The sequence below is a fragment of the Strigops habroptila genome, chromosome 3, assembly GCF_004027225.2.
Source record: "Strigops habroptila isolate Jane chromosome 3, bStrHab1.2.pri, whole genome shotgun sequence".
Classification (NCBI taxonomy): domain Eukaryota; kingdom Metazoa; phylum Chordata; class Aves; order Psittaciformes; family Psittacidae; genus Strigops; species Strigops habroptila.
Window position 1 is genome coordinate 87,930,500 of NC_044279.2, and position 24,002 is coordinate 87,954,501.

The 24,002-nt window shown below is 40.1% G+C and overlaps 1 protein-coding gene across 1 annotated transcript in view; it reads right to left on the reverse strand.

The window, feature by feature from the left end:
- Positions 1 to 24,002, reverse strand: part of NDST4 (N-deacetylase and N-sulfotransferase 4) — a 98,883-nt gene that overhangs the window by 46,513 nt on the left and 28,368 nt on the right. The window contains exons 3-4 of the mRNA XM_030480378.1: positions 8,505 to 8,592; positions 2,813 to 2,967 (exon numbers count right to left, since the gene is read on the reverse strand). Of these exons, the coding sequence (XP_030336238.1) occupies positions 2,813 to 2,967; positions 8,505 to 8,592 (243 nt within the window). The remainder of the gene's footprint in view (positions 1 to 2,812; positions 2,968 to 8,504; positions 8,593 to 24,002) is intronic.

Here is a 24,002-nt window from a genome sequence, read left to right on the forward strand (position 1 = left end):
AAAGGCTGTTGATTTTACAAAGCCTCAGATGCACAAAGGTATACACATCTGCACTGAAACCAAGGCAATTAAATGCCGAATTAGCAATTAATTGTATGTATACAAAACTATTTATACATCTGATTTCTACATGTATCTTGTGACACAGGTGCTTGAGGCAGGCTGCAATTGTAAGCCTCCGTTTTCTAGAGCATCATTACAAGATATGGATATATCCATGTAAAACAGAACGAGGTCTTTTCTCCAGCTGCCAGCTGTAACACTTGTATTTCTTGCCTCTGTTCAGCAGTCTGTATGTGTACCCAAGCTCCTGCAAACCAAAGATTATGCATACAGTGTAAATACAAAAGGCATGAACAATTATGGTTATGTACATTTATAGCTCCATGTGATAATACTCATTAAATACCGTTTCAGGTGCACTGGCTTGTGGCTTGTTTCATGAAAGGACATTACTTTCATGAAACCATTTCCCCCAGTGACAAATGTTAACCCCAAGTCTGATGCTGTCTTGCTTGGAGAACCTGCTGATTGTGATGGGGTTTGGGTACAGGTTTCAGGACAGTGTGATTTGTTTTAGCTTTCTTCTAAAATGATACAGCCAGGAGGAGCCAACAGCTCTTAATTGAACAGAATTTTGTCGTGGTATTTGGGATCTTAAAGCAATCTTGACAGTTCTTGCCAGGTGTAATGATGTGCTCTCCCACCCTGTTACCTTCTTACCCATGTTTAAAATAAGTGAATGAAGAAATGCCACGTTAGGTGAAGAATGAATGTGATCATATTTCCAAATAATTGTTGTGGCTTTCCTTGCAGCAACACAAAGTGTTGTCTGTACCTGCAGCTAAAACAGGAGGTGGAAAGACAAAGTCAAATGGGAAATGCAAGAGAAAATGGCATCAAGCTGTGTTTCCCTGAGTGAAATACTAATTAAATATCGTAGAGCATAAATAGAACATGTATAACATCAAGCAGATTTTCTATGTATTGTTCTAGATCTCTAATTGAAATTTGGATCCACACTGTGAACTCAAGGAATAATGAAAAGGGGTTTGCTTCAACTTTGGAGGACTTGTAGAAGTGCAGCTGTAGAATACAGGGTTTCTTTCCCAAACAAGACGCGATGCTGAGGATGAGAAAGCAGGGGAGGATACAGAAGTGCTGTGGAGTCTCTGATAGCTGTCAGGAAGGTTGTCATAGCGGGTAGATAAATTTCTCCCACAGAGAGAATTCCACAGGAAGCCTTTTGAAAAGAAATGTTCTCACAAATAAATTGTATAGCTGATATAGATTTAAGGTTAAGAGGTTGGTGCACCCTCTGTCCAAATGTTAGCAGCAAATAAAATGGTAATAGCAGCAGCCTTTCACCGACATTAGCTCCATATTTATAGGCACCCTAAAGAGCCTCTACTCTTTAGTGATGATAGGGACATGGGCTTTATCTTTCTGTAGTTGAGGTTGCAAAGAGATTCTATTACAAGCCCTGTTTTCAGGCTATGTTATAGATTTTACTCCTAAAGGTGGTTTGACCTAGAGGACTTCATGCTCCCTGAAAATAGGAGGAGAATTTCCCCCAGGTTTAAAGATGAATGGACCATGTATTTTTGAGACAGAGATTATTTAAAAAGTTACTCTTGCATTTAAAATCTCAACTGTATTTGGGTCTCTGGGCCAGGCTACACAAAAAGCATGAACAGGCCATACCAGGAATGAAGGCTGACAGTAAAGCAGAACTGTAGACGAAGTCTGTACTAACAATGCCTCTATACTAACACCCTGCCAAGCAGATCATGGGAAGGGGGGAAGTCTGGCAAGAAGAGTAAACAGTTAAGCCATTTTTAATGAATTTTATGTAAAGGTTGTTAGGAAAATATTTTTGTAAACAAAGGAATAAATTGCTTCCAACTGCTTGTTCAGGCAGCTGCCTTGGCTCACATGAGGGATGAGAGGAAGGGGTAGCTGCTGGCTGGCCTTTGCAAGCTGAGGTTTGGGTTCCCTAAGCAGCAGAGAAAGCCCCACTGTGTCACTCTGCTTTTCTGAGTGGCTCTGGTTGCTTGGCATTTCTATGCCTTGTTAGAGACCACACAGTGTCTTTTCCAAAGAGAGCATTTACAGGTTTCAGGTTTTATTTGTCATGCTCAATAAGCAAGGAGGATTATCCTGAAAGGACTCTAAATGGCATAGGTACTCTGAGCTCTGGGCAGTGCTGGGAGTATAGCTCTTGTAAGTTAACAACCCAAATGAGCAAAAATGAAACATCATTATCTTTCAATATTAGCAACGGGTTAGCTATGTAAAAAGCATATTTTTCAAGCAGGTCATCTAAAAAAAAGCCCAGTGAAATCCAGCAGCTTCACTTACTTGTTTCATTAGTTTCAAGACTTCTCACAAGATATACACAACACTTAGGGTTCACTGCAACTTTCTCCCTTCCCTATTGAGGATATTTGAGGAAGCTGATAACCTGTCTATAAACCCCTTCCTAAAGCTTAAAATGCCAGCTGATGTCTGCTGGGATTTCACTGTTTCTGATCCCTGTGGTCTTGCAAGGGTGCTTGGGTGAAGGGCTGCTACCTCTCCAGAAAGCCCCCGTCAGTGAATAAGTCTAAGACAATATTCAGCCCAAGTTTGAGTCACAGAAAGGGGGCTGAGTTTTTTTTGGGGGGGCTGAGTTTCCAATCTTGCAGCCTTATTTGTATATCTATGTAAATACATTTATATGTATAATATAGATAAACATAAAAACAGCTTGGAAAGCATGGCTATAAAATGTCAAGGTATCGTAGTGAGCCTTTTGGTAACTTTTACTCACTATTGCAAATTCTTTGTTGAGGATCATCTGCTCCACCAGTGACGACTCATTGTGGAAGAGGTGAGGCTGCATGTGACTCCACATATGGGGAAACCACCAAAACTCGTCCACAGATCGCAACAGCAGGTCATCGCCTTCATCTTCCTCCTCAGTCCCTGCAAAAGAAAGGAAGGAAGGAAAAAAGGTAATAGAAAAGCAACAACAGAAAAGGCCCATAATTGTTTTTTAAACACAGAAGAGGCTGATGTAAAACCTAGTGTCCTTGGCCTGGATGTGTAACTATTCCTGGAAAGGTGTTAACCGACAGTAATTCTAACAAGAATTAGTTTTCAGGGACTGATTGTTGTGCTGTGTAACACACTAGGAGCATTTAGATGTTCAGGTTCCCCCTGAAGGTGGAGACCGGATGGACTTGCACCCACTGGTACCCTGCTTTGGTCCTGCAGGACACTGCATAGTTGTAGCTGGTCAAGGTGACATCCCAGAGAGCTGTGTGCCAGTTGCAGAATCCTTTAGGTTGGAAAAAACCTTTAAGGTCATCAAGTCCAGCCCTAAAGCTAACACTGCTAGGTCCACCACTAGCCATGTCTCTAAGTGCCACATTTACATGTCTTTTAAATACCTCCAGGGTACTGGGCCACTTCCCTGGGCAGCATGTTCCAGAGCTTGACAACCTTTTTGGTGAAGATAAGCTGCTCTCTGGATGAGAATAGAAAGCAGTTAGCTAAAATATGAATAATTATTGGTATATTTATAAACAATGGAATACTACATAAAACCAGTCCGATTTTTTATTTATTTTTTTTTTTTAGTGTCTGTGATCTTAGAAAACCAACAAACCCCATTTTCTGTATTTGCTTTAATTTAATGTCACACTATCTCTTATCACCATCACCTGACAACTTGGATTTAACAGGACAAAACAGTGTCAGGAATATTAACGCTGGTTGCCAGGTCTGTGAGTGATGATTTTTTTTGAAAACTGGCCAGAAGATGACAATCAATCAAGTATTTAAAAAGAAACAAATGCGTACATCTGTTGTTTTCTGGTTTGTCCTGATAATAATGTCACTGTCAAATACAAAATACTCTCAATAAGGAAAACTTATGGGTAAAAATGAAATCTTATCAGTGCCAAGCACTGCCCCCACCCCCAGCTACTTTGATATTAGCCTCAATAAATTGAAATCTGGTAATTTCTGATGAAGTGTAAAACAAGTTTGCGATAGTTCCAAATTCAGTGAAGTAGAAAACTTGAAGCTGTAATGGCAAAGGGGTTCCAAATGTTGTTTCCTATCGATCTGTATTCAATATTTAGCCAGGTTTAATCTTGAAGTAAAACCAGGAAAAACTCTGTTAGTGAAGAGTATCTGCTTCAGGCAGAAGCAAGCATGTGTGGTTACAACAAAGAAAACCTTCCATTTGAGAAATGGTACAATGCTGCTTCCACCATCTGCAGACAGGTGTCTGCAGTGCTTGTTTAAATTGGGAAGGCAAAGTTACATTTCATTAACTTCACCCTGAAATTACTCAACAATATTCAGTTTATTGGCAGCTTTCCCTCTTGTTCCTTTACCATTTAAATGTTTTCTTTTAGCTTCAGTTAAAGAATTAATTGTCAGAATCAGTCTACTGATGCAAACACAGATATCTTGTCTTCTTGCAAAGTGTTTTGCAAAACTCGTTGGCAAGGAATGCTTCATGGATGTCACTGTTTACTTTTGTGGCACGAGGCAGGAATGTACAAAGGTGGCTGTTCCATGCATTCACTCCAACTCTTTGGTTTTATTTTTCACTTTGGCAGTGGTTTTTGAAGAATGCTACTACACAAGGAGAGCATTACTTTGAAACTTTTTCCTGGTGTCACTGAATCACTCTACTCCCCTCTTCGCAGCACTCTGCAAGTTCTAAGCAAGTTGCTCCCACTGATGGGAGTGCTGCTGGAAAGAGAAAACAACCTTGTTTACTAGGGAATCCCTTACTGAAAAGAAAGGACCGATGGCTTGCTCCTTTTGCAGATGTCTGCTCCTTTGTGCAAGACTTCTTGTGCACAATGTGCCTGGGGAAAGAAACTTAACATAGGCTTTTGAAATAGGACAGAAGAGAAAGGGATTAGGAGTATGTGAAGCCATTAAAGATCTCTTTGGTAACCCAAAGGTAGAAAACTGACAGGAGGGATGAAGAGAAGGAAAGAGGATATTCAAAATATACGAAAAGCCACAATCATTTGACTTAAGATTCAGGTCGAAGTATAATTTAGTGCCTTATTAACTTTTGAAGTAGAGTATGGTTCTTGAAATAATTTAAGGATTAAAAACTATATTTTAAAAAACCTATTTTTCCTACTAATTTCTTTGTAAAATTAGATACAACTAATCAAACTTGTCACTTTGTTTTACAATAACAAAAATCAAACAAGATAAAGCATAACGCTTCTGAGTTTAAACAAAAACAACCACCCCCTTTTACTCCCCGTAATAGCAGAGCTGAAACAGAGTGGTTGGAAGTTTAACATTTGGTGGTAGTGTTGCTTTTGAGGATAATTTTCTTCACAAGCCTTTACAAAGAGTGTTGTTTGATCTTATAAATGTTTAAGTAGCATTGTTTCCAAAAAATCTCATGCCAAAGTTTAATGGAGCATTTAGTGAGTGCTAATATTGTTTAAATATTTTAGCCCAATCCCTTATTCAGAGTATTGGAGGCAAAATGAGGGATTTTGAGGTTTTAATTTCTTGTGCAGCCAGCATTCTTTATGCAACTTTCCATCTTCATTTTAATGTAAAATCTGAAAAATGCAGAATACCTACAAGCAAGGTAGGTACAACAAGGGGAACATGTATATGTTTTGAGATGCAGTATGCACTTTACACAGGTATGTAACAATTCAAAGTTTATTTGCACATAATAACTAATCCCATATTTTAAAACTACAACCATAACTTGGACCTCTCATTTGAGCTCGAAACTGAGACTAAGCTTAAAGTTGATTATCAACTTTACATTAACCTTACAAATCTTAAATGCAAATCCGGAGAACATTTTAATTTCTGTTGCCACAAGTAGAAACATGTTTGCTAAAACTGCATAACTAATAGGGTCTGCTCAGTTTTTTGCTAACAGCATTATGCCTAGAGTGCATAGTTCACCAGTGGCACAGAACGGAGCGCTGGCGGTGGTGGTGAGATGAGGAGCAGCAAGGCTGGTGTGTCAGCTATTGTACTAGTGCGCAGGCATTCCAACTGGAATTGGTATTTGTAGTACAGATGTCAGCAACATCTTATGATGCAAATGTATAATTGTTTAATCTGCCAACACATTCCCACACTTGTCTCCCTCCTGTAGTTTTAAAATGATCCAAGTTTTGGAAAGGAAAGTACAAAATCACACATTAAGGAAGTCAGTAAGGCACAGCAGTTGAAATGTGCTAATAAAATGTTGAATATGTGATACTAAAAGCCACTCTGGGTAAACAAGCCAATTTACAGTAATTAAAGAATACCTTTCCATGGTTTATTTCTAATGACTCAATAAAATGTATATTGTATGGAGAATACTTTGAAACCTTTCCACTAAGCTGATATGACAAAATGCTACGACCAACCTCTAAATGAAGTGTTCACTTAAAAACTCAGATGCATCGCTGAGTTCAGGCAGCAGCAGGTCCCTTAAAGGGGGCAGTGGCATGCTTCAACTCATTAAGTAGTTCTGCAAACTACTAAGAACTCTTAAGAACAATAAGACCTCTAAAGTAGTTCATTTTCATAATCCTCGACAGCCTTAGGAGGACAGGCACACAGGCACATTGTCCTATTTTCTCTCTCTACAGCAGTAGGAACTAGGAAATTGGTTAGCATTATATCAGCTGGGCAAGGAAACCTGTGACAACAACATGGAGGCCTTTGGGATGAAGGAAGAAAAGAACGCATTGGCAGGTCAGGGGTTTGATTTTGTTGAATGGCTGCATGGTGTATGCCAGCCGCTGTTAATGTCATAGTATTTATAGTATTCTCCTCCCTCGATTACCTTTCTCTGCAGTGGACGCTGTAATGACTGATACCAGCTTTACTCTTGTAGATGGCCACAACTGAGGCAGCATCCTATGGTACAGCAGCTCAGAGCCTTGGGCTACTTTTGTTTGTTTGCTGTATTATGTGTGTGCCCAATTAATCTCCAAAGGAATAACGACATAGGCAGGTAAAGATGAAGTGAGGGAGAATGCTGAAGTTTCTCTCTCCCACGTTGCTTTCTAATCACAGGTCTGCCGCTGGTTTGTTATATGACCCCAGGCAAAGTAATTCCATCTCTCTCTACCTTTCATTTTTCTCAGCTCTTCAGCCTGTATCTTTAGTCCATAAGGTTTCCTGGCAGCAGTTGATTAGCATACATGCTTGCACAAGGGGAAAACAGCTGGACTTTGAAAGCAACAGGGATACAAATACAATCATTTTGGTTTCCTTCTCTCTGGCTCATCCCTCAAATGCTTCCTCATCTCCTCTTCTTCCAGGGATCTCCGTACTCTCCTAACGAGTGGTGAAACAGAGCCATGAGAGCTGGTAAGCTCATCTGTTTGGTGTTCAAACACCGGCTATGAAAAGGGGATTACAGCTTACATCTACATTGTGAAGGGTGACTGCCTTACTCCACAGCTACCGCATGGCCCATGACAGCTGGGACTGCATCATTCGAGCTTTTAAACTTACCTTCGCATCCTTTTGCTGCTGTAATGCCTCCTCCTCTGTTCCAGATAAACTTAGCTTCCCTAGCATCACTCGGTAAGAGCCACTAAATGTGGCTGAATGGGTTGGCAGCTGAGGTTTTTGGAGGTGATCTTCAAAGGTGGGAAGGGTATGGGGTTTAGAATGGAGAAGGAGAGGAGGTTACTCCTTTGAAATGAGTCATTAAGTATCTCTTTTTTTTTGCCTTAACAGTACTGGGTAGCAGCACGGCTCAAATGGCAGCAGAGGGAAGCCTGAGTGGAGGTGCTGCAAAGTATTAAGGAGAGGGCAAAGGAGGAGGGGAAAGAAGAAAAATTAAAAAAGGGGCATTGTGTTGTGGAGAAATGGAGCAAAAGAGAGAAAGGAGTCAGGAGGAGGAGCCGTAAAAGCACCTAATCTTCCACAGAAACACAGTGCAAGTGTGCATTACTGCATGGAGTGTGAAAGGAGCAGGGTTTCAATACAAATTTCTTTTCATTTTGTTTTCTTTTATCACCCCTCCTGATTTGCAGACCACTGAGATAGATTTCCTTTACAGTCATAACAAAATGTTGTGCATCCCATTCAAACACTTCTGCCTTTTCAGAGGTTAAGAGACACGATTTTTGCGATCTTTTGTATTTCATCACATCTATCAATCATACTGGAAAAACCCTAGTATGTCTTCTGTGCTGTCCTATTTTTAGTGAATTATAGATATCTTAGCAGCTACTTTGCCTCCTTTATAACCCCAAGATTTACTACCACGCATCTTTCAGAAGAGCACCTAAGGACATCTGTATGTTCCAGAGAATCTCCTACATAGCTTTGCCCCTTTGAACACTGAATTAGACACTGATGATAAAATGGTGGAGCATGTATTTCTCACTGCTCCAATGAGTCAACGTGTTATTTAAAAAGGGCATATTTAAAGCTAGGTTTAAAATCCTGACACCTATTTAACTGCCACTACCTGAAAGCATGAAGTTCCTTCTTACCTGTGTGGTAAAATTTTCCTGAAAATCCAAGGTTGAAGGTAAAATTTGCAACCTGAGTGCGCAGTAAATTTTGAGTCTCTAGTAAAGCCTGAAATAAATAAGAAATTAACATGCATTTAGAAAAATGAGTATTAATTTTTGGAATGCCTCATTTTAAAGGTTGTGTCCAATTGAGGAGATGATACAAGAAAGAGGATCCTGTTAAATGTTTCACATTTTATTTTGGGCTTATTCTTTTTTATAAGACTATTACAGTGAGCTTAATTTGTTCTATCAGCCTTTGATTGTCTTGCAATGCTAGTAATAGTACCTAAGTACCAAAGGCAGTGATGGTTCTGTACCTGGGACCAAGATACTGAACATTGTTTGCAGTGACCTATGGCAGGACTTGAATTCGGTCATTCAGAGGCAGCAATATACTAAATCACTAAGCCACTCGTACTTTGAGTTATTAATGAAGCTTGATGAAATGTGCTTAAAACCCAAAGTAAAATTAGGAATGCTACTTGCTATTCAAATATAGAGGTGTTGGGATTTACTTACCTGCAGAAGCATTTTTGATTGTGTCTGATTACCAAATTCATGCTAAGTGTGAATGAGCAAAACTCCAATTTTGACCTATGGCAGAAGTAGTGTTCGTGTCAGAAATGAAAACCCTCTTTACTTTTACTCTCTCCTCCAAGCAAAAGGTGAGACCTGTCTAAATGACATTGAGGAAAAGGGTATTGCTTAGAGAAGGAATAGGTGTCTTGGTCACCTATCCATTTTTCTTGGACATATTTCAACTAGAGAAAGAGAAAGGATGGTTCAGCCTGCATGAGCTATCTACATTTACTGTTAGTTGTCAACTCTGCACTGCTGCTAAAGATAGTCTTTGCTGCACAGATATCTGTCTGCTTTCAATCACCAGCCCACATAATCTGGACGTGCTACATGTGTGAGATGGATAGTGCACTTATCTCCCTATTGTGCTTGCCAATGTTGAATGGGTTATAAGCTCTATTTTCATCAATTTTCTGTGTCTCCATTATGTGGCTCTTGAGAACTTTTCCCATTATCAATTAATAACATTTCTATTGATTGAATGTTCATGTTCTTGCACAGTTCAAAGACAAAATGAATGCAGTGATTTACCCACAGTCTGAATCCAGCTAATGTTTCCTTTCATTTGAAAAAATCGCATTTTGCATGGTCCTTAGTAGTTCCACTTAACATTACAGGAAAATAGTTTTACCTTTTGCTCAACCCACTGGTCTAATTTAAACAACAACAACAACAACAAATTCTACTTATGACCACAACCGAAATGCATCTCCAGGCCAGCGTAAATGATGAAACCAGGGTTTAAGTGGCTGAGGTGCTGACTGATGACCTGTGCAATCCTCATCCAAAGCAGAGCCGAACTAAGCAGGTCAGGTTTTGGTGGTGTCATGATTTATCATATTCCCTTTGTATTGCAGTGTTTTGGGAGGTGCTGTCAGCTTCTGTCAGCATTTGCTGTAGGACATTAGCTGCTTAAAGTTACTGACTCCCTCCTAAAGACGCATATTTGGGCACTCTACGTGTTGGAGCACAAGCTTCTTCTGAAGCATCATTTGCTAACAGCCGCCTTCTAAAGAGGCATCACTCAGGTGCCAGGCGGCTCGGGAGTGTAACACAGAATATTGTCAGACAGTGTGCATCGCCTTAATTTCTTAAACAGAAACATTTGCTCGGTGTTTCGGAATATGTAAAACAAAGATAGTGGTTATCGGCTACAACAATCACGGAGCAAATTCCTTCACTTGCTAATGGAAATCAAGTAACCTAGCGACAGTAAATCTCGTGATTTAGAATTAAATATTAAGATAGCAGTATGGTTTGCAGCCTATCCTGCCAAGCATTTAGTAAGTTGGTTATTTCAGTTCTCTGACAATTTCACATATGGGACTATATTTACATAATATAAAACAACTAAATGTTCGCTAAAATATAAAACTATAGAGATCAACCCCACTGTTAGCAAAGACATTGAGGAAAATCCCCAGTTGGTAAAAACTGGCATTAAATTGACACCATTAAATTTGCAAGCATAGAATATGAGTCATTATATTTAGAACATAATTTTCCAAGCAATCTAGAGCATTTTATAGATGTTGAGAAAGATTGATAGGCTGAGCAAAATCAATTCAGTTTTCCTTTGAGGAATTAACATCTTGAGAAATTATCATCACTTAACATATAGCATAAGAATGTACATGAAACAAATATCATTATATCTGGTTGATTTTTCTCTCTGATTTCCCTCACACTCACATCTCAATAACATGACAGAGCTGTGGGATAGGCAGATGCCTTCCAGCCTGGTGTGGTGTCATTAAAAACACAGAGTGAGGATTAAGATGTAAATCCTGTAACCTGCAGTGTCTCAAGCATTTTTCTCTGTCAGAAGGGCAAATGTGTCACTCAAACCAGATTTTACTTGGTCCTAAAGATTTTTTTTTTAACTGCAATTTCCTTATATGCATATTAATTTATATAATATACGGCTTAACTTCATTTTCATGACCTTACCTGATTTTAATAAGAAGGTATTATCACTAGTCAGTCCAAACTTATTTTGTCGCTACTTGCCTGTTGGGGGAGGGGGGGGTTTAATGTCTTCCACATCCTTAATCTAAAAAAGCGATCTCTGTTGAGGTGATTAGGGTCTGCTTTCCCCATTTTTAATAAACATATATTCAAACAAAATTGCTAATGACTCATACTGCCTTCACTGGTAATTTTGCATCATAGATAATGAGAGCTTTTCTCTCCTGTAGGTACAGACTTTATGAGCACACAGCATAGAAAAGTGCCGTGGCAGGAGAAGAGCAGACAACTTTCTTCCATCACCCCTCTCGCATTCTCCCAGGTGGGTGAATTTGAACCCCTGCTTGTTTGCCTGTCTGTGAGGATAGCTGCAAACACTGCTGCTCAGGCAGTCCTGCAGCTCCTGGATGAAGCAGGGTGGAGGAGCTGCACATCCCTGGCATCCAGTGCCCAACACCTTTCTGGGATTTGCGCAGCCTTCCTGTGAGGCAGAAGGTGTTTATTTTATTCTGAAGGGTTTGCAGGATGCAGAAGGGCTATTGAATTTTAACAGCTGGAAATCCTGCCCAATGCCAAGTGCAAACACGGCTGTTCACACTCTGCCTGGTCCTGCTATGCCGTTCCCAGCCCCCTTGGCAGCCTTCATTCCCTGGGGGCTCCCCTGTCCCATGCCCATCCCATGCTGACCTCAGGACTCTGCTGCCGGCACTGAGGGAGAGGTGGTAGGGGCTGCCCAAAACTCAGCAGAAGAGAAATTCAGGGGGGGGGGGGGGGGGGAAGCATGGCAAATCTAATTTTGTAGAAAAGATTTTCTCCTAATATTTCATCTGACCACAGTATTTAAGTTGTCTCTACCAGTGTGTGTCTTTTCCTCAGATTTGGTGGGATTGCCTTTTTTCCCTCTGAGTACTGGAGCTTAAAAGAGCTGTAAGCAGAGGAAAGCATATGAGAATACAATTAGTGTTCCCCATAGAACTCATAGGGCTGTGTTAAAGCAACGGCTGGAACTCACTGTTGCTTTAGTTTTGGACAGTTAAATAGATCATGCTAAATAATTATCCTTCTCCAAGGAAAGAACCATAGAGCACACCTGCTCATGGACAAACAGGCCTATCTCACTGCCAGGCCAAGCAAACTATGGGGGTTTTTTGAGATATTTCAAGCTGTTCTTTCAAATACAAAACCTTAATTGCCTGAAATCTCTCAAAACTCGTGGGTTTCATTTTATTAATTGATTCTTTGCTTTGTCAATGAGGCTTCTCTCTGTGACAGCCACAAGATACTTTTTCTTCTTTATATTGCATTTACATTCAGCAGTCATTGCTGTTAATCCATATAAATACCTTTTGTAGAGTTGAAGTTGCAGTGTCTTCATAATTGGTGCATATATTAAGAAGATGTGATATTTTCCTGCTATGTCCTTGTTAATTAGAACTCTACCCTTCATTTACATAATAAACTTTTTGGGGCAATATCTGCAGTAGGATTTCACGCCTAATAGGAAGCAATTTGCTTTGCTTTATTAAGTACTTTAAAACTTCATGCCCCAGACATCACTGACTGTAAACATTTGATTCTGCTCAAATTTAATGCACTAAGGCATTTCGCTCTGCCATATTAGGTTTATTTATGTGCTATGTTCTGGATTGTTAGCTGCTAATGAGACTTCGGCTCTTATTGCTCTGAGGCCTGAACACTAACCTCATTTTAATGAGTTCATTATTTGCTGCCTTCTGAATGGAAGACAACAAATTTTCCTTTTAATTAAAGGTCAAAACACCTCTGGCTAAGGAAAGTGTAGAGGTTATCAAATCCTTAGAGAAGGTAACAGAATGACTTTTTCTAATTTTGATGGCAAGCATGGGCAGGCTGGCTGAGGTAGAAGGTGTTTCTCTGGGGACCAAAACTCCAAATCTAAGCTAAGTGATAACGACACTGAAACGTGGTACTCGTCTTCCCAAGACATTGTTAAAAAAAAAAAAAGAACAAAACAAACCCAAAAGAAACCCAAAAGTCACCTAAAGTAATTAAAGAGGCTTTACTCCTAACCCAAAGGTCTGCCTGGATCAATACTGCTGCTAAAGCATGAGCCTTTCTTTACATGTGCAATGATTTGTAGGGTGCAGAGGGCACGTGCCAGATTAATTAAGCCAACAAAGGTTAATCTCATATTTCTTATTGGGGAAAGTGAGGCAAATGTGATCAATATTGGGGGCTCTTTGTAGGGAGCCAGAGGTATAGGCAACAGTGTGTGTGTCTGTGCAAATGCACATAAAAAGGATTGGTGATCCCTTTGAAAATAGAGAGTGGAAACTTCAGCCAAAACAAAAAAGGATTAAATACAGAAATTAATACACAGATCCTTGTCCTTTGTCTAGCATTTTACACCTGATCATCATCTTAAAGGCAGGCTAACATGTGCCTCTCATGCCAGAAACTGCTCACATCACAGGTAATAGTGTTAGAGACAGGGAGGGTATTTGCAAAAGAAGGGACTAGTGTCTGTGAGAACAGCTGGTGAAAGCTTAAAATCTGGTTTTGGAGGAAAATCCTAACAGCTTGTGAAACATAGAGATTGTTTAGCATGAAGACTGATATTGTCAAAATGTCCTTCTAGCAGCTCTAAACATTATTTCTGCAAAAAAGAACCAAATTCCTGACTTTGGCAGGTGTTTTAGGGGCCTTCCCAGAGTTGCTGAATGTGTCCAAGAGCATCAGGAGAAGCCTAGGAGGGACCCAAGGCAGGACTCAACATTACCCACTGTGTGGAGCAGGAAGCCAAACGTTTCATTTGGGGCTCCTGGTCATGCACGTGGCCTTCCAGAGGCAATACTGTGAATGAGAATTTTGGGAACCAGCAAAAACTCAAGGTTTTTGTGGCAGGGATCTCTGTGGTCCTGGTGCCAAGGGGCCCCAGTCTATGGGGCACTCCACTAGGTAAAGCTGCCCAAGGAAACATGATCCCAAGTTACTCCATAGCCAGTTATAAGGACTGCAGAATGTGGAGGGCAGATGAGAAAGGTTATAGTTCTTCCCACAGTTTGGAAGGAGATCAAGGGAAGGAGGGGAAGTTTGATATTTCTACTCTTCAGTGTAACTATAATTTGCTGTCATCATGAATTATTTTGTTTCCACAGACTCATTCTAGGAAGTGCTTCTGGTGTGGGAGGATGTGGCAGTGTCTGGAATCTCAGGGCTGCATGGCCAAGGTTGCATTGCCCCATCACCATCTGAGGGATATGACTGAGAATCTTATAAAAAATGGGATAACTTGCCATTACTCAAAGTCATCATTCATTTAGGAATGGATACTAGCACTGGACAGTGATTCCACTGCTGCAGATTTGGTTTTTTTCTTTCATATGTGTGTGCATAAAGTATATATATATATGCTCGCTATATACACATTTATTTATATGTACTGTAGAAATAAAATATGCGCAAATATAGAAATGTACATAAACCAGTAAATCTTTCTATACATGATGTTCGTATACATTGCATAGTAAACAGGATTTTTGCCTGGGATGGGTTGCCCAGAAAGGCTGAGGAATCTCTGTCCTTTGAGATATGATCTGATCTAACTTTGAAGTTACCTCTGCTTTGAGCAGGGTTTTAGGCTAGATCACCTCCAGAAATCCCTTCCAACCAAAATTATGTTAAGATTTGATGACAATTTTCCCTGGATTTTTCACTTCAAGACAGTTTTCTCAGGGTTGTTAATAATACCAAGAAGTCTTCTAATGCATTTATTCATTTTTGTTCCTAACATCTGTCCTTAATGCTTTTGCAGTTATACAGCCAGAGGTTCATTCCCAGACTGCTCTGTGCAATTTGCTGGTGGTCTGTGGGAAGTTGAAGAACTACAAAGTAGTAGTTTTGCTCTTGATTTCCAGCTGCAAATTTGTAGAGAAAAAAAGCAAAGAATACTTTCAGCAGTGCTTTTTCCACTGCGAACCAGCTGCTGTCGGATGTGATTTTTTGATTGCTCTTCCCGCTCCCTCCCGCAAATTTATGCTAGGAAAAAATCTGACAATGCCTTATGTGATCTTGGCAATCTTCAAAGCGAATGCAATCTTCGTAGGACTACCGTGAAATAGTAATAATCACAATAACCATCATAAGGATGGTGTGAAATAACTAGTCACTGTTTTTCTGATAGGAAAACTGAATTTAAAAACATAAGAAAAAAAAAAAAAAGAAGAGATATCTAGCCTGGCACCACTGACAGGGTCACTGCAAGGCCAGGACTTCAGGTTCCTTAGTTTTTAGCTTTCGGTTTGGAGCGCAAATTTCTGCCAAAAGGGAAACAATGAAATCAGCTGTATCTGCACTTCTTAAAACCTAGCTCAGTGAGGAATTTATAAACCCAGTGAAGCTGAGTCATTGATTCCTGTGTGGTGAGGATTTCAGCCCACTTTGCATGCTTATAACAGAATTTTGAATCAGAAAATTCTTTCATACTATAATATAGGAATTATAAAGAATTCACATTATTGACTTACTGGCTAGATTTTGAAAGGAGTTTGGGGGCTAGTCAAAACCTGAATGGGATTTTGGAATCCCATGTGGCTACACCAAACCTGATTTGAATAGCTGTTAACCAGGCCCCAGATCAATGGACAGCTCTCAAACCTCACAGATTTACATTCCCTCTTCAGACACTTTTTGCCCAGGGCATTCCCAGTGCTGGCTGCAGACCACCCACTGCAGCCAGTGGGGCAAGCAGCACTTTGGCCATTGTCCTGCCTTCCCGAGATGTGGGACTTCACTTTTTTTTGGTATTTATTTCTGTGAAGTACTATGCTAATCCGTAGTGCTATATAAATAATAAATAGGAAGGGCTCTGATGGTGCTGAACACAGCCAGCTCTGTCTGCAGATCTGTTTTTTGTTATAGAGCTACTCCTTGAATCTGTTCAGCATTTCCCTTGAGTAGCTGTCTTAGTGCGAGGTCTGAGAGCATATGTGGGTTTATTTGAAGTGAGAAAAAAAACTTATTGCTTATTGCAAACAGCAAAATTCACTTTTCCTTTAAGAGTGGAATACCCAATTTGTCAGATCTACTTCTGCTGCTATTTTGTGACTCAGTCCTAAAGTCAGGAAACTGTCCAGAGTCTAATTGCATTTAATTCATCACAGAGCAATGCATCTGTTCCAGTAAAGGTTGTGGTAGTTTGAGATTAATTAGATGAATGGAGTGATGTTGTAGCAAGTTTACTAGCTACTCATGACTAACTGGCTAACAACATCACCTGAGAACTCAGAAGGCGGCTTTTGGTTAAGTATTACAGGAGAGTTAATGCTAGGACAGTGACACAGATATCCTGGCATTGAGAGCACCTTGCCCAACTGCACGTGTGAGGGTGCATGAATAAATAAATAGCCATGGCAATTATTCAGTCTCTCTTCTTGGAAAAAGGAATTCATAGCCAACCATCTTGTACTTGTTAGAAGATCTAGCAACAGAAAGCTCAAATGAAGAGCAAGGGGACAGTCTAACAGGGCAAAAAGTATGAATTAAGAATAAAGAGCACTAATGAAAAGCAGGGTTTATTTTAAGCAGGACCATGTAGATGAGTCAGTGGAATTGCTTCTAATTCTCCAGCCATATCTGGCTGGGGAAGATCAAAGACATTGGGCATGGTGATGAGCAGCCACAGGCCCTGCTTCTGGTACCGTAGAAGCAGGGTATGGCTGCACTGGTTACCTGCTAGCAGTGATCGCTGTCCTGTGTTGATGTTACCACCAAAAAGATTTACAGCCTATTTGGGAAATCACTGAGGGTCTTTAATATAAATCACCACTGACTCTGAAGGATTTTTTAGGAATACTAATGAAATCTACTGGCAAATCCTGGAAGGGTTAAAACCAGCACATGCCCAAGCTGAGAACACGTGGCGCTTCCCTGTGGCTGGGGGTTAGTCTGCTGGCACTAGCCCTGCTGCTGGCCAGGGTCCTTCCCTGCAGGTTGCATGCAGCAGGGAGAGGAGTCAGTGGCACTTTCAGCAGGGCAGTGAATGGGCTTAAAGCTTATTTCTTGTCAATTCTGATCTTTCAAAAGCTTAAGCATTTTCAGCAAAAGAAATTTCTTGAAGAAAGCCCCAGCTCCCATGCTCCCCGCAGCTGCGGTTCTGCTTGGCCAGTACAAGAGCTGCACAAAGAAGAGATGCTTCTTGCGTCTTGCCCTGTATCCAAGCAGGGAGGGTCTGTTCAATTGTAGTTCTTTTGGAATGCTAGTATGAGAGAGGCCAGAATGCAGAGGCAGAACTGTCATGTAGCTCTGATCAATCACAGAAAAAAACCCCAACACTAAAATAAGTAATGAAAGGGCAAACCATCCCATCTCGAAGCTTTAAAGGGACAATGTCTAGATTTAAAGTAGTATGTTAATAAAAAATTCATGTTCAGTGATCGGGATCCTGTTGCAGCAAACTGTGTTGGTGTCAGTCATTGTGCTGCACCTCACTAATAGTAAAACACAGAGATTAGTATTTACTGTTCCTCTCAAGTAATTTTTTGGGCCGTGCCAAAAAAAAGATCAAAGTCTCCCCTTCTTTGGCACAATACAAATACAGAATAAAAGACAAGTGACATCAACAATTGCATTTTCTTTTAGTTATATATGCTGTCTTTTTTTTCCTCTTGTTTCTTGTTTGTTCAGAATTGCTTCTTTAAGCAAAAAAAAACTAACCAAACAAAAAAACCCAAAAACCACCAACAAGAAAAAGAAAACCCAACCTGTTAGCAGTGGGCACTCAGTTGTTATAAATAATTTCAGAGATGGACTAATGGAGGCTACCTTATTTATCTTCTTTAATTTATGGATTTGGATGTACTAAGGTTTAATCAGAGTGGTTTTCTGCTCCTTTACTGCCCTTGAAAATTATTTACTTGGGTAACTTGTCATAAAAATAAAAATTCCTTCGAGTTCTCATCATGGATCTTTATCTCAAAATTCTGAACTCCTACCAGCAATCTCAAATTTCTACTTTAAATTTACTGCTTAAAACCTGATGTATATGCTTTGTGGTGGAATTAAGCTTTTTTTTTCAACACACATTCAATCACAAAGGAGAGATTGAACAGAGGTGATATATTCAGAGTTCAGGTCTGTCCTTCAGTTTTGAGAATGGGTGTGTTTGCACGATGATGGATATAACCAGTGCCTTTAAGAGGGTCCTTCCATATGGTTAAATGAAGAACTTCTAAAGCTTTTGGACTGGGACGGAAACAAGGAGACCGCAGCAGTCTCTGATTTCTCTCTTTCTGTTCCTGCTATCAGTGGTAAAAAATGGGAATATCCAAAATATCCAAATGCAGGAGCAGAAACATGGCTCTCCAGCATTTTTTGGTCTGTGAACAGACATTTTTAAATTCTGATTTTTCCAATTTTGTCTTTCTTATTAATTGCTATGTTTCCTTATAATCCCTTCTAAAGAATGCAATGGGAATCTCAAATAAATCATTCAAATCATTTCTATGTACTTTTCACACCACTTCTAGCACCTATACATCAGCTGTGTCTGTGGTCTGTTATTTTTGCCCTTTGCAAGTCTGTCCATTGCCCACCCTCTCCATAAAAATCAGAAAACAGGGAGTCTAAGTTAAAGATAAGCCAAAGTAATTTTAGGTAAAATGAGAACAGAGCTCCCTAAGATCCAGAGGAAATGCTTCAGATGTGTGCTTAAAAAGTATGACCACACCTTTCCAAAAAGTGGGAAAACTATATTCAGAGCAAAACTGAAGAACTGCCCTTCTTTAGATCACTCTGGATTAGAGGCTTGAAAAAAAATCAAACCTGAACCCTGGAGAAATTCAAGTGGTACAGTGTAGTTGTTGAAAAGTATGAAGTCTTTCAGCCATCTCTCAGTGACTTCATAGGAGGGAAAGTTCTGCTAACAGGGAGCCAGCCCTTCCATCTGGCACCACACCCAAGGTAGATCCAGGGGCAGCAGATAAGTCCGGGCTTCTGTTGGTTTTGGCAGATGAAGCTGGATGCCCAGATCACTAGATGAGTTTGTACGCCCTGTGTTATTTAGGGTGTCACACCAAATTATCCCAATGGTCCCCTCTGGTCTTCCCAGCTTAACATTGTGTATGTACTCAGGGCAAGCCAGTGCATGCCAAGCCCTCTGAGAAGGGAAGAGGACTGGCTGCTTCCTTTTCCGGAAAAGGCCCTGAGCAAGGGTAGTAGCTGCTCCTTCACCCCAGCAGTGGGAGGTCTGGCAGGGGATTTCAGCCACCAGAAAGAAAAAGAGGGTTTGGGTGAATTTCCTACCAGCTGATGGAGCTCATCCCTTTCTGGATACTGCTAAATCATCGTTAACAGGGATGACTTATCCCTACGGCTTCTAAAACTGCTTCTGACAAACAACCTTTTTCAGTATTGCAATGCATTGAATTTTCCCAAGCATCATGCATCTGTGAAGTATTTCCTGTTAGAAAGGTATGCTTGGCTCTCTTCAAGCTCCTCATCCCTGCTTTTCTAAATTACACGGGATGAATACTGTGCTATACTGTAAGTACAGAAAGTGAATTATTTGGAAGGGAGAGTAAACATTTCTAGCAAGCGTTTTTTAATCAGACAGTGGTTACTGATGTCTTATACTGCATGTTTTCTCGGCTTCTTGGAAGAGAATGGGAACATCATTTTGAAATTTCATATTCTTTTCCCCAACTTATCATTTGAATTAGAACACATTCCTGTAGTACATAGAGCCTTCTATATACCCAATAACAGGGAATAGTTGTTGGTGAAAAATTCAGCCCACATCCTAGAAGAAGGGTATGTCTTCCAAGCAAAATAATGTCTGATAACAATAATAATTCAGTGAAAATCAGTGTTTCTAATCTTTATCATCCTTTTGTAGGTCTCACAATAGTTGAAATTTTGGTTGGTTTTTTTTCTCTGTTCTCACCTATATAAGAACACTAGCTGTCAGTCCTTATGGGGAACAAGTTTCTAGCAGTTAGGACAGTGAAGAAAGCCAAGCTCACCAGCACATTAAGTGCTTGCATAGTATTATCACAGAAAACAAAATGCACAGAAAGGGGGGTGGAGGGATAGGTTTGTTTTGTTTTTCATTTAAAAAATATTCCTATTTCAAAGCCATTCATGTGTATTTTGGTGGCAGGCAGAAAGTGGCACTACTAAGCCAGTTAACTTTTAAATCTAATTGCTTTTGATCTTAGTCATTATAGGTAGTACTCTTCTCTCTAAATAATTCCATTGAAAACTGTATAGCTACTTGCAGTGTAAAGTATGAATCAGTGTAACTTATGATCATTAAACTGAGAAAAATATGTTCAGCAAAATATCAACCTTTTAATTATAGGTGTTACACTAAATTTCCACTCATTTCTGACATGAGAGATTCTATTACTCTTCTAGCTGTGGAGGAGTGCCATATTTTATATGGGAATAGCAGGTTAAAAATCATAAATACTGGATTGTTCTGATACGTTTTGCTGGGCTAATGCTCTGCTACCCAAATGGGATTGTTTAACAAGGTGTACATTCAGATCCTGGAAAGAATTTGCAGCAGAAAGTTGAGAAATAGCTAAAAAATAGGTGGTATTTTTCGATTGTGGAAAATCTTCCGTATTCCTCAAGCTCTTCTATGGACTCTGCATTCCCTCTTCTTTGCTTCCTCTCTCTGCTTGGGTTTAGCACACCTCAAACCTTTGCTGACAAAGGTTATAGTACCAGCAGTCAGCCAGTGAAATGACTAAACCCAGAATGGATTCAAACCATCTAACCATCTGGCTTTGATCAGGTTAATCGTAGAATCATAGAATCAACGGGGTTGGAAAAGATCTTTAAGATGATCAAGTCCAACCATTACCCCAGCACTGCCAAGGCCACCACTAAACCATGTTACTGAGGGCCTCATCTACACAGTTTGTGAACACTTCCAGGGATGGTGACTCAACCACTGCCCTGGGCAGCCTGTTCCAATGCCTGATCACCCTCCCAGTAAAGAAATTGTTCCTAATATCCAATATAAACCTCTCCTGGCACAGCTTGAGGCCATTACCACTTGTCCTATCGCTTGTTACTTGGAAGAAGAGACTGACCCCACCTCACGACAACCTCCTTTCAGGTAGTTGTAGAGAGCGATAAGGTCCCCCCTGAGCCTTCTCTTCTCCAGACTAAACCCTGCCAGGTCCCTCAGCCGTTCTCATCACACTTGTGCTCCAGGCCCATCCCCAGCTCCATTGCCCTTCTCTGGACCCGCTCCAGCACCTCAGTGTCTGTCTTGTAGTGAGGGGCTCAGAACTGAACACAGGATTCAAGGTGCAGCCTCGCCAGTGCCCAGTACAGGGGAGCAATCACTGCTTGGCCCTGCGGCTTCGCTATTTCTGATCCAGGCCAGGATGCTGTTGGCCTTCTCAGCTGCCTGGGGACAACCTGCTCGTGTTCAGCTCTGTCAGTCAGCACCCCTGGGTCCTTTCCCATGAGCAGCTTTCCAGCCACTCTTCCCCAAGACTAGAGCATTGCATGGGATTTTTGTGACTCAAATGCAGGACCCGGCACTTTGCCATATTGAACCTCATACTGGCCACTCTGCCTGGATCCAACCTATCCAAATCCCTCTGCAGAGCTTTCCTATCCTTCAGCAGATAATAGCAGAAGAGTATTACAAGGCTAGTTTTAACCATCCTACAGTGCACTCTTTCCAGCCTTTTGTGTACATATAGATCTACAGCCACATACCTGTGTCTATATATATTGCAATGAACTGTAGCCTTTCACATTTACAAGCTTGTCCTCTTACACTGGCACAGCACAGAATATTGTCCAATACAACAACAGAGAAAAGCGAGGACAAGTACTTAGGAAAGTACATGATTCAGCCAAAAATTTTCCCCCAACACATTTAGTCAATTAAACCTCATTGTACCCTCATGTCAGTGGATAGTCTTTGTGTTGCCTTCAGAGTGTAATATGCAGGGGCTTGTTAGCCGTGCCACTCAATGAAAACAGTAACAGTAAAAGACTAATAAACTCCCTTTTCCAAAGCCAGTTTTCTCTCACCCTTCACAAAATCTCGGGCGTAAGTCTCAGCCAAGATCCTCATCTTTGGAAATTTCTAAACCTCCCTTCGACATCATCGACGTGTGTATTGTCAACCCAAAATGTTCCCTTGTATTAAGCAAACAAATGACAGGCTGTCACTAGTCTGAGGCTTTGCCTCTTGTTGCTGAGCTTTGAAATGTACTTGCTGCCTGAAGGCTGAGAGTAAATCCCCGCTGGTCTGTAACACAGGGCTGCTCTCTAAACATCCACCTTGCAATAGTTACCGCAGTGATGGGTAGCTTTTATTTTTGGCTAATGTACTGGCAGCATCTTCCCACTTACAAGAGAAATAATAGTGAAAGCACATAGGAAACCTTATTCCCTTTCCTAATAACAAATACAGTGGAATTACACTTTTTAATACCACAGACATATTTGTTTTTGATGCACATAAATCCTGGGATATGTTACTAGGAAGAAACATGCAGAGCTTTTTTATTAAAGAATTTGCATTCTGCAGCTGAACCTATTTTTTAACAGAAATGCATTATTATTATTAAACATGCAAAGTGTAGCCTCAACAGTTCGCACTTATGCCTTGAGCTCCATTAAAGATTTCCTAAATTAATAAGATTATAGAGTATTTAGTCTCTATTAATTATAGAGACATATAGATTAATGCTTATTTATCCATGCATATTCAATTAATTTCCTAACATTTGTGCTAATTTGTTGAAAAACTTACAGTAGATATTATTACAAAGGAGGTCTTCAGTTTTTATAGCCCTTAGGGATTAAATATTACTGGAAAATGTGGCCTCCTCCCTCTCCGAAGCCCTGAAATCACAGTCAGAGCTGCTCTTGCAGAGAATATTTCTGAGACCAAACCCCCTCAATATTGCAATCAATATCAAAATGTCTACTACCTAAACTGATCCTGATCTTGGCTTTGCATCTACACTATTAATGAGCGGGCTAATACACAGTTCTACAGACTTCTGAGGAGTTTAAAAACCCAGGGAATGGAAAATTATACTGAGATTTACCCTATTAAAACAATTGGATCTCAATCAAAAAAAGCACTTGTGCTTTCAAGAATCACTGACAGTTTTAAGGGCCAATATTACATGAGTTTTGGGAAAGGCAAGTAAATACTGTATGCTGTCAAAAATGTGAATTCAAATATTCTTTATACAGCCTTTACTTGAAGGTCTGATGTCTTGGGGTGAAAATCATAGGTCCTTGAAGCCCATGACTTTGATTCAATCTAGGCAGTTCAAATGTAATATTGAGACAACTTTTAGAAGTTGCTCAAATGTTGATATTTTGGATTTAATATGTAATGTAAACATTACGATGATTCTGGCTTTTGCATGAAATGAAGAGGCAGTAAAACTGTGAAATATCTGGGATATTCTCATATTAGAAAATCTCTCAGCAGAGTGTGAATTATTTGCATTTTTTACTTTCTGGAAGATCAGCAATTCCAAAGCTACATTTAATTATGATCTTTTGGAATTTTTACAAAATATTCTTTGAATGGCCCGGTCTTCTGGGGCTGAGCAGACGAGTTGGCAGAATAGAATTTTGTTTAAATCACATTACAGTGAAACATTCTGAATTTAATAAATCAACATTTTGCCACAGGAAACTGTTTCACTGGAGCAGTCCAAGTTGATTGAGTAACAAGAATATCAACTTCATTTTCCCCTGCTTTGCCACTTTTGCATTTTGGAAGCATTTTTCACCCATTTAGTCCAAGGATAGATGGCTAAACAAGTTAGAAGGAAGGAAATCTAAAAGCCTAAACTCTAATTCTTTGAATTTCACTATATCTTGGTCGGAAAGTATTGGGAAGGAGGTACAAGTTTTAATACATTTAATTTGTGACCGTTTAAAAATAAA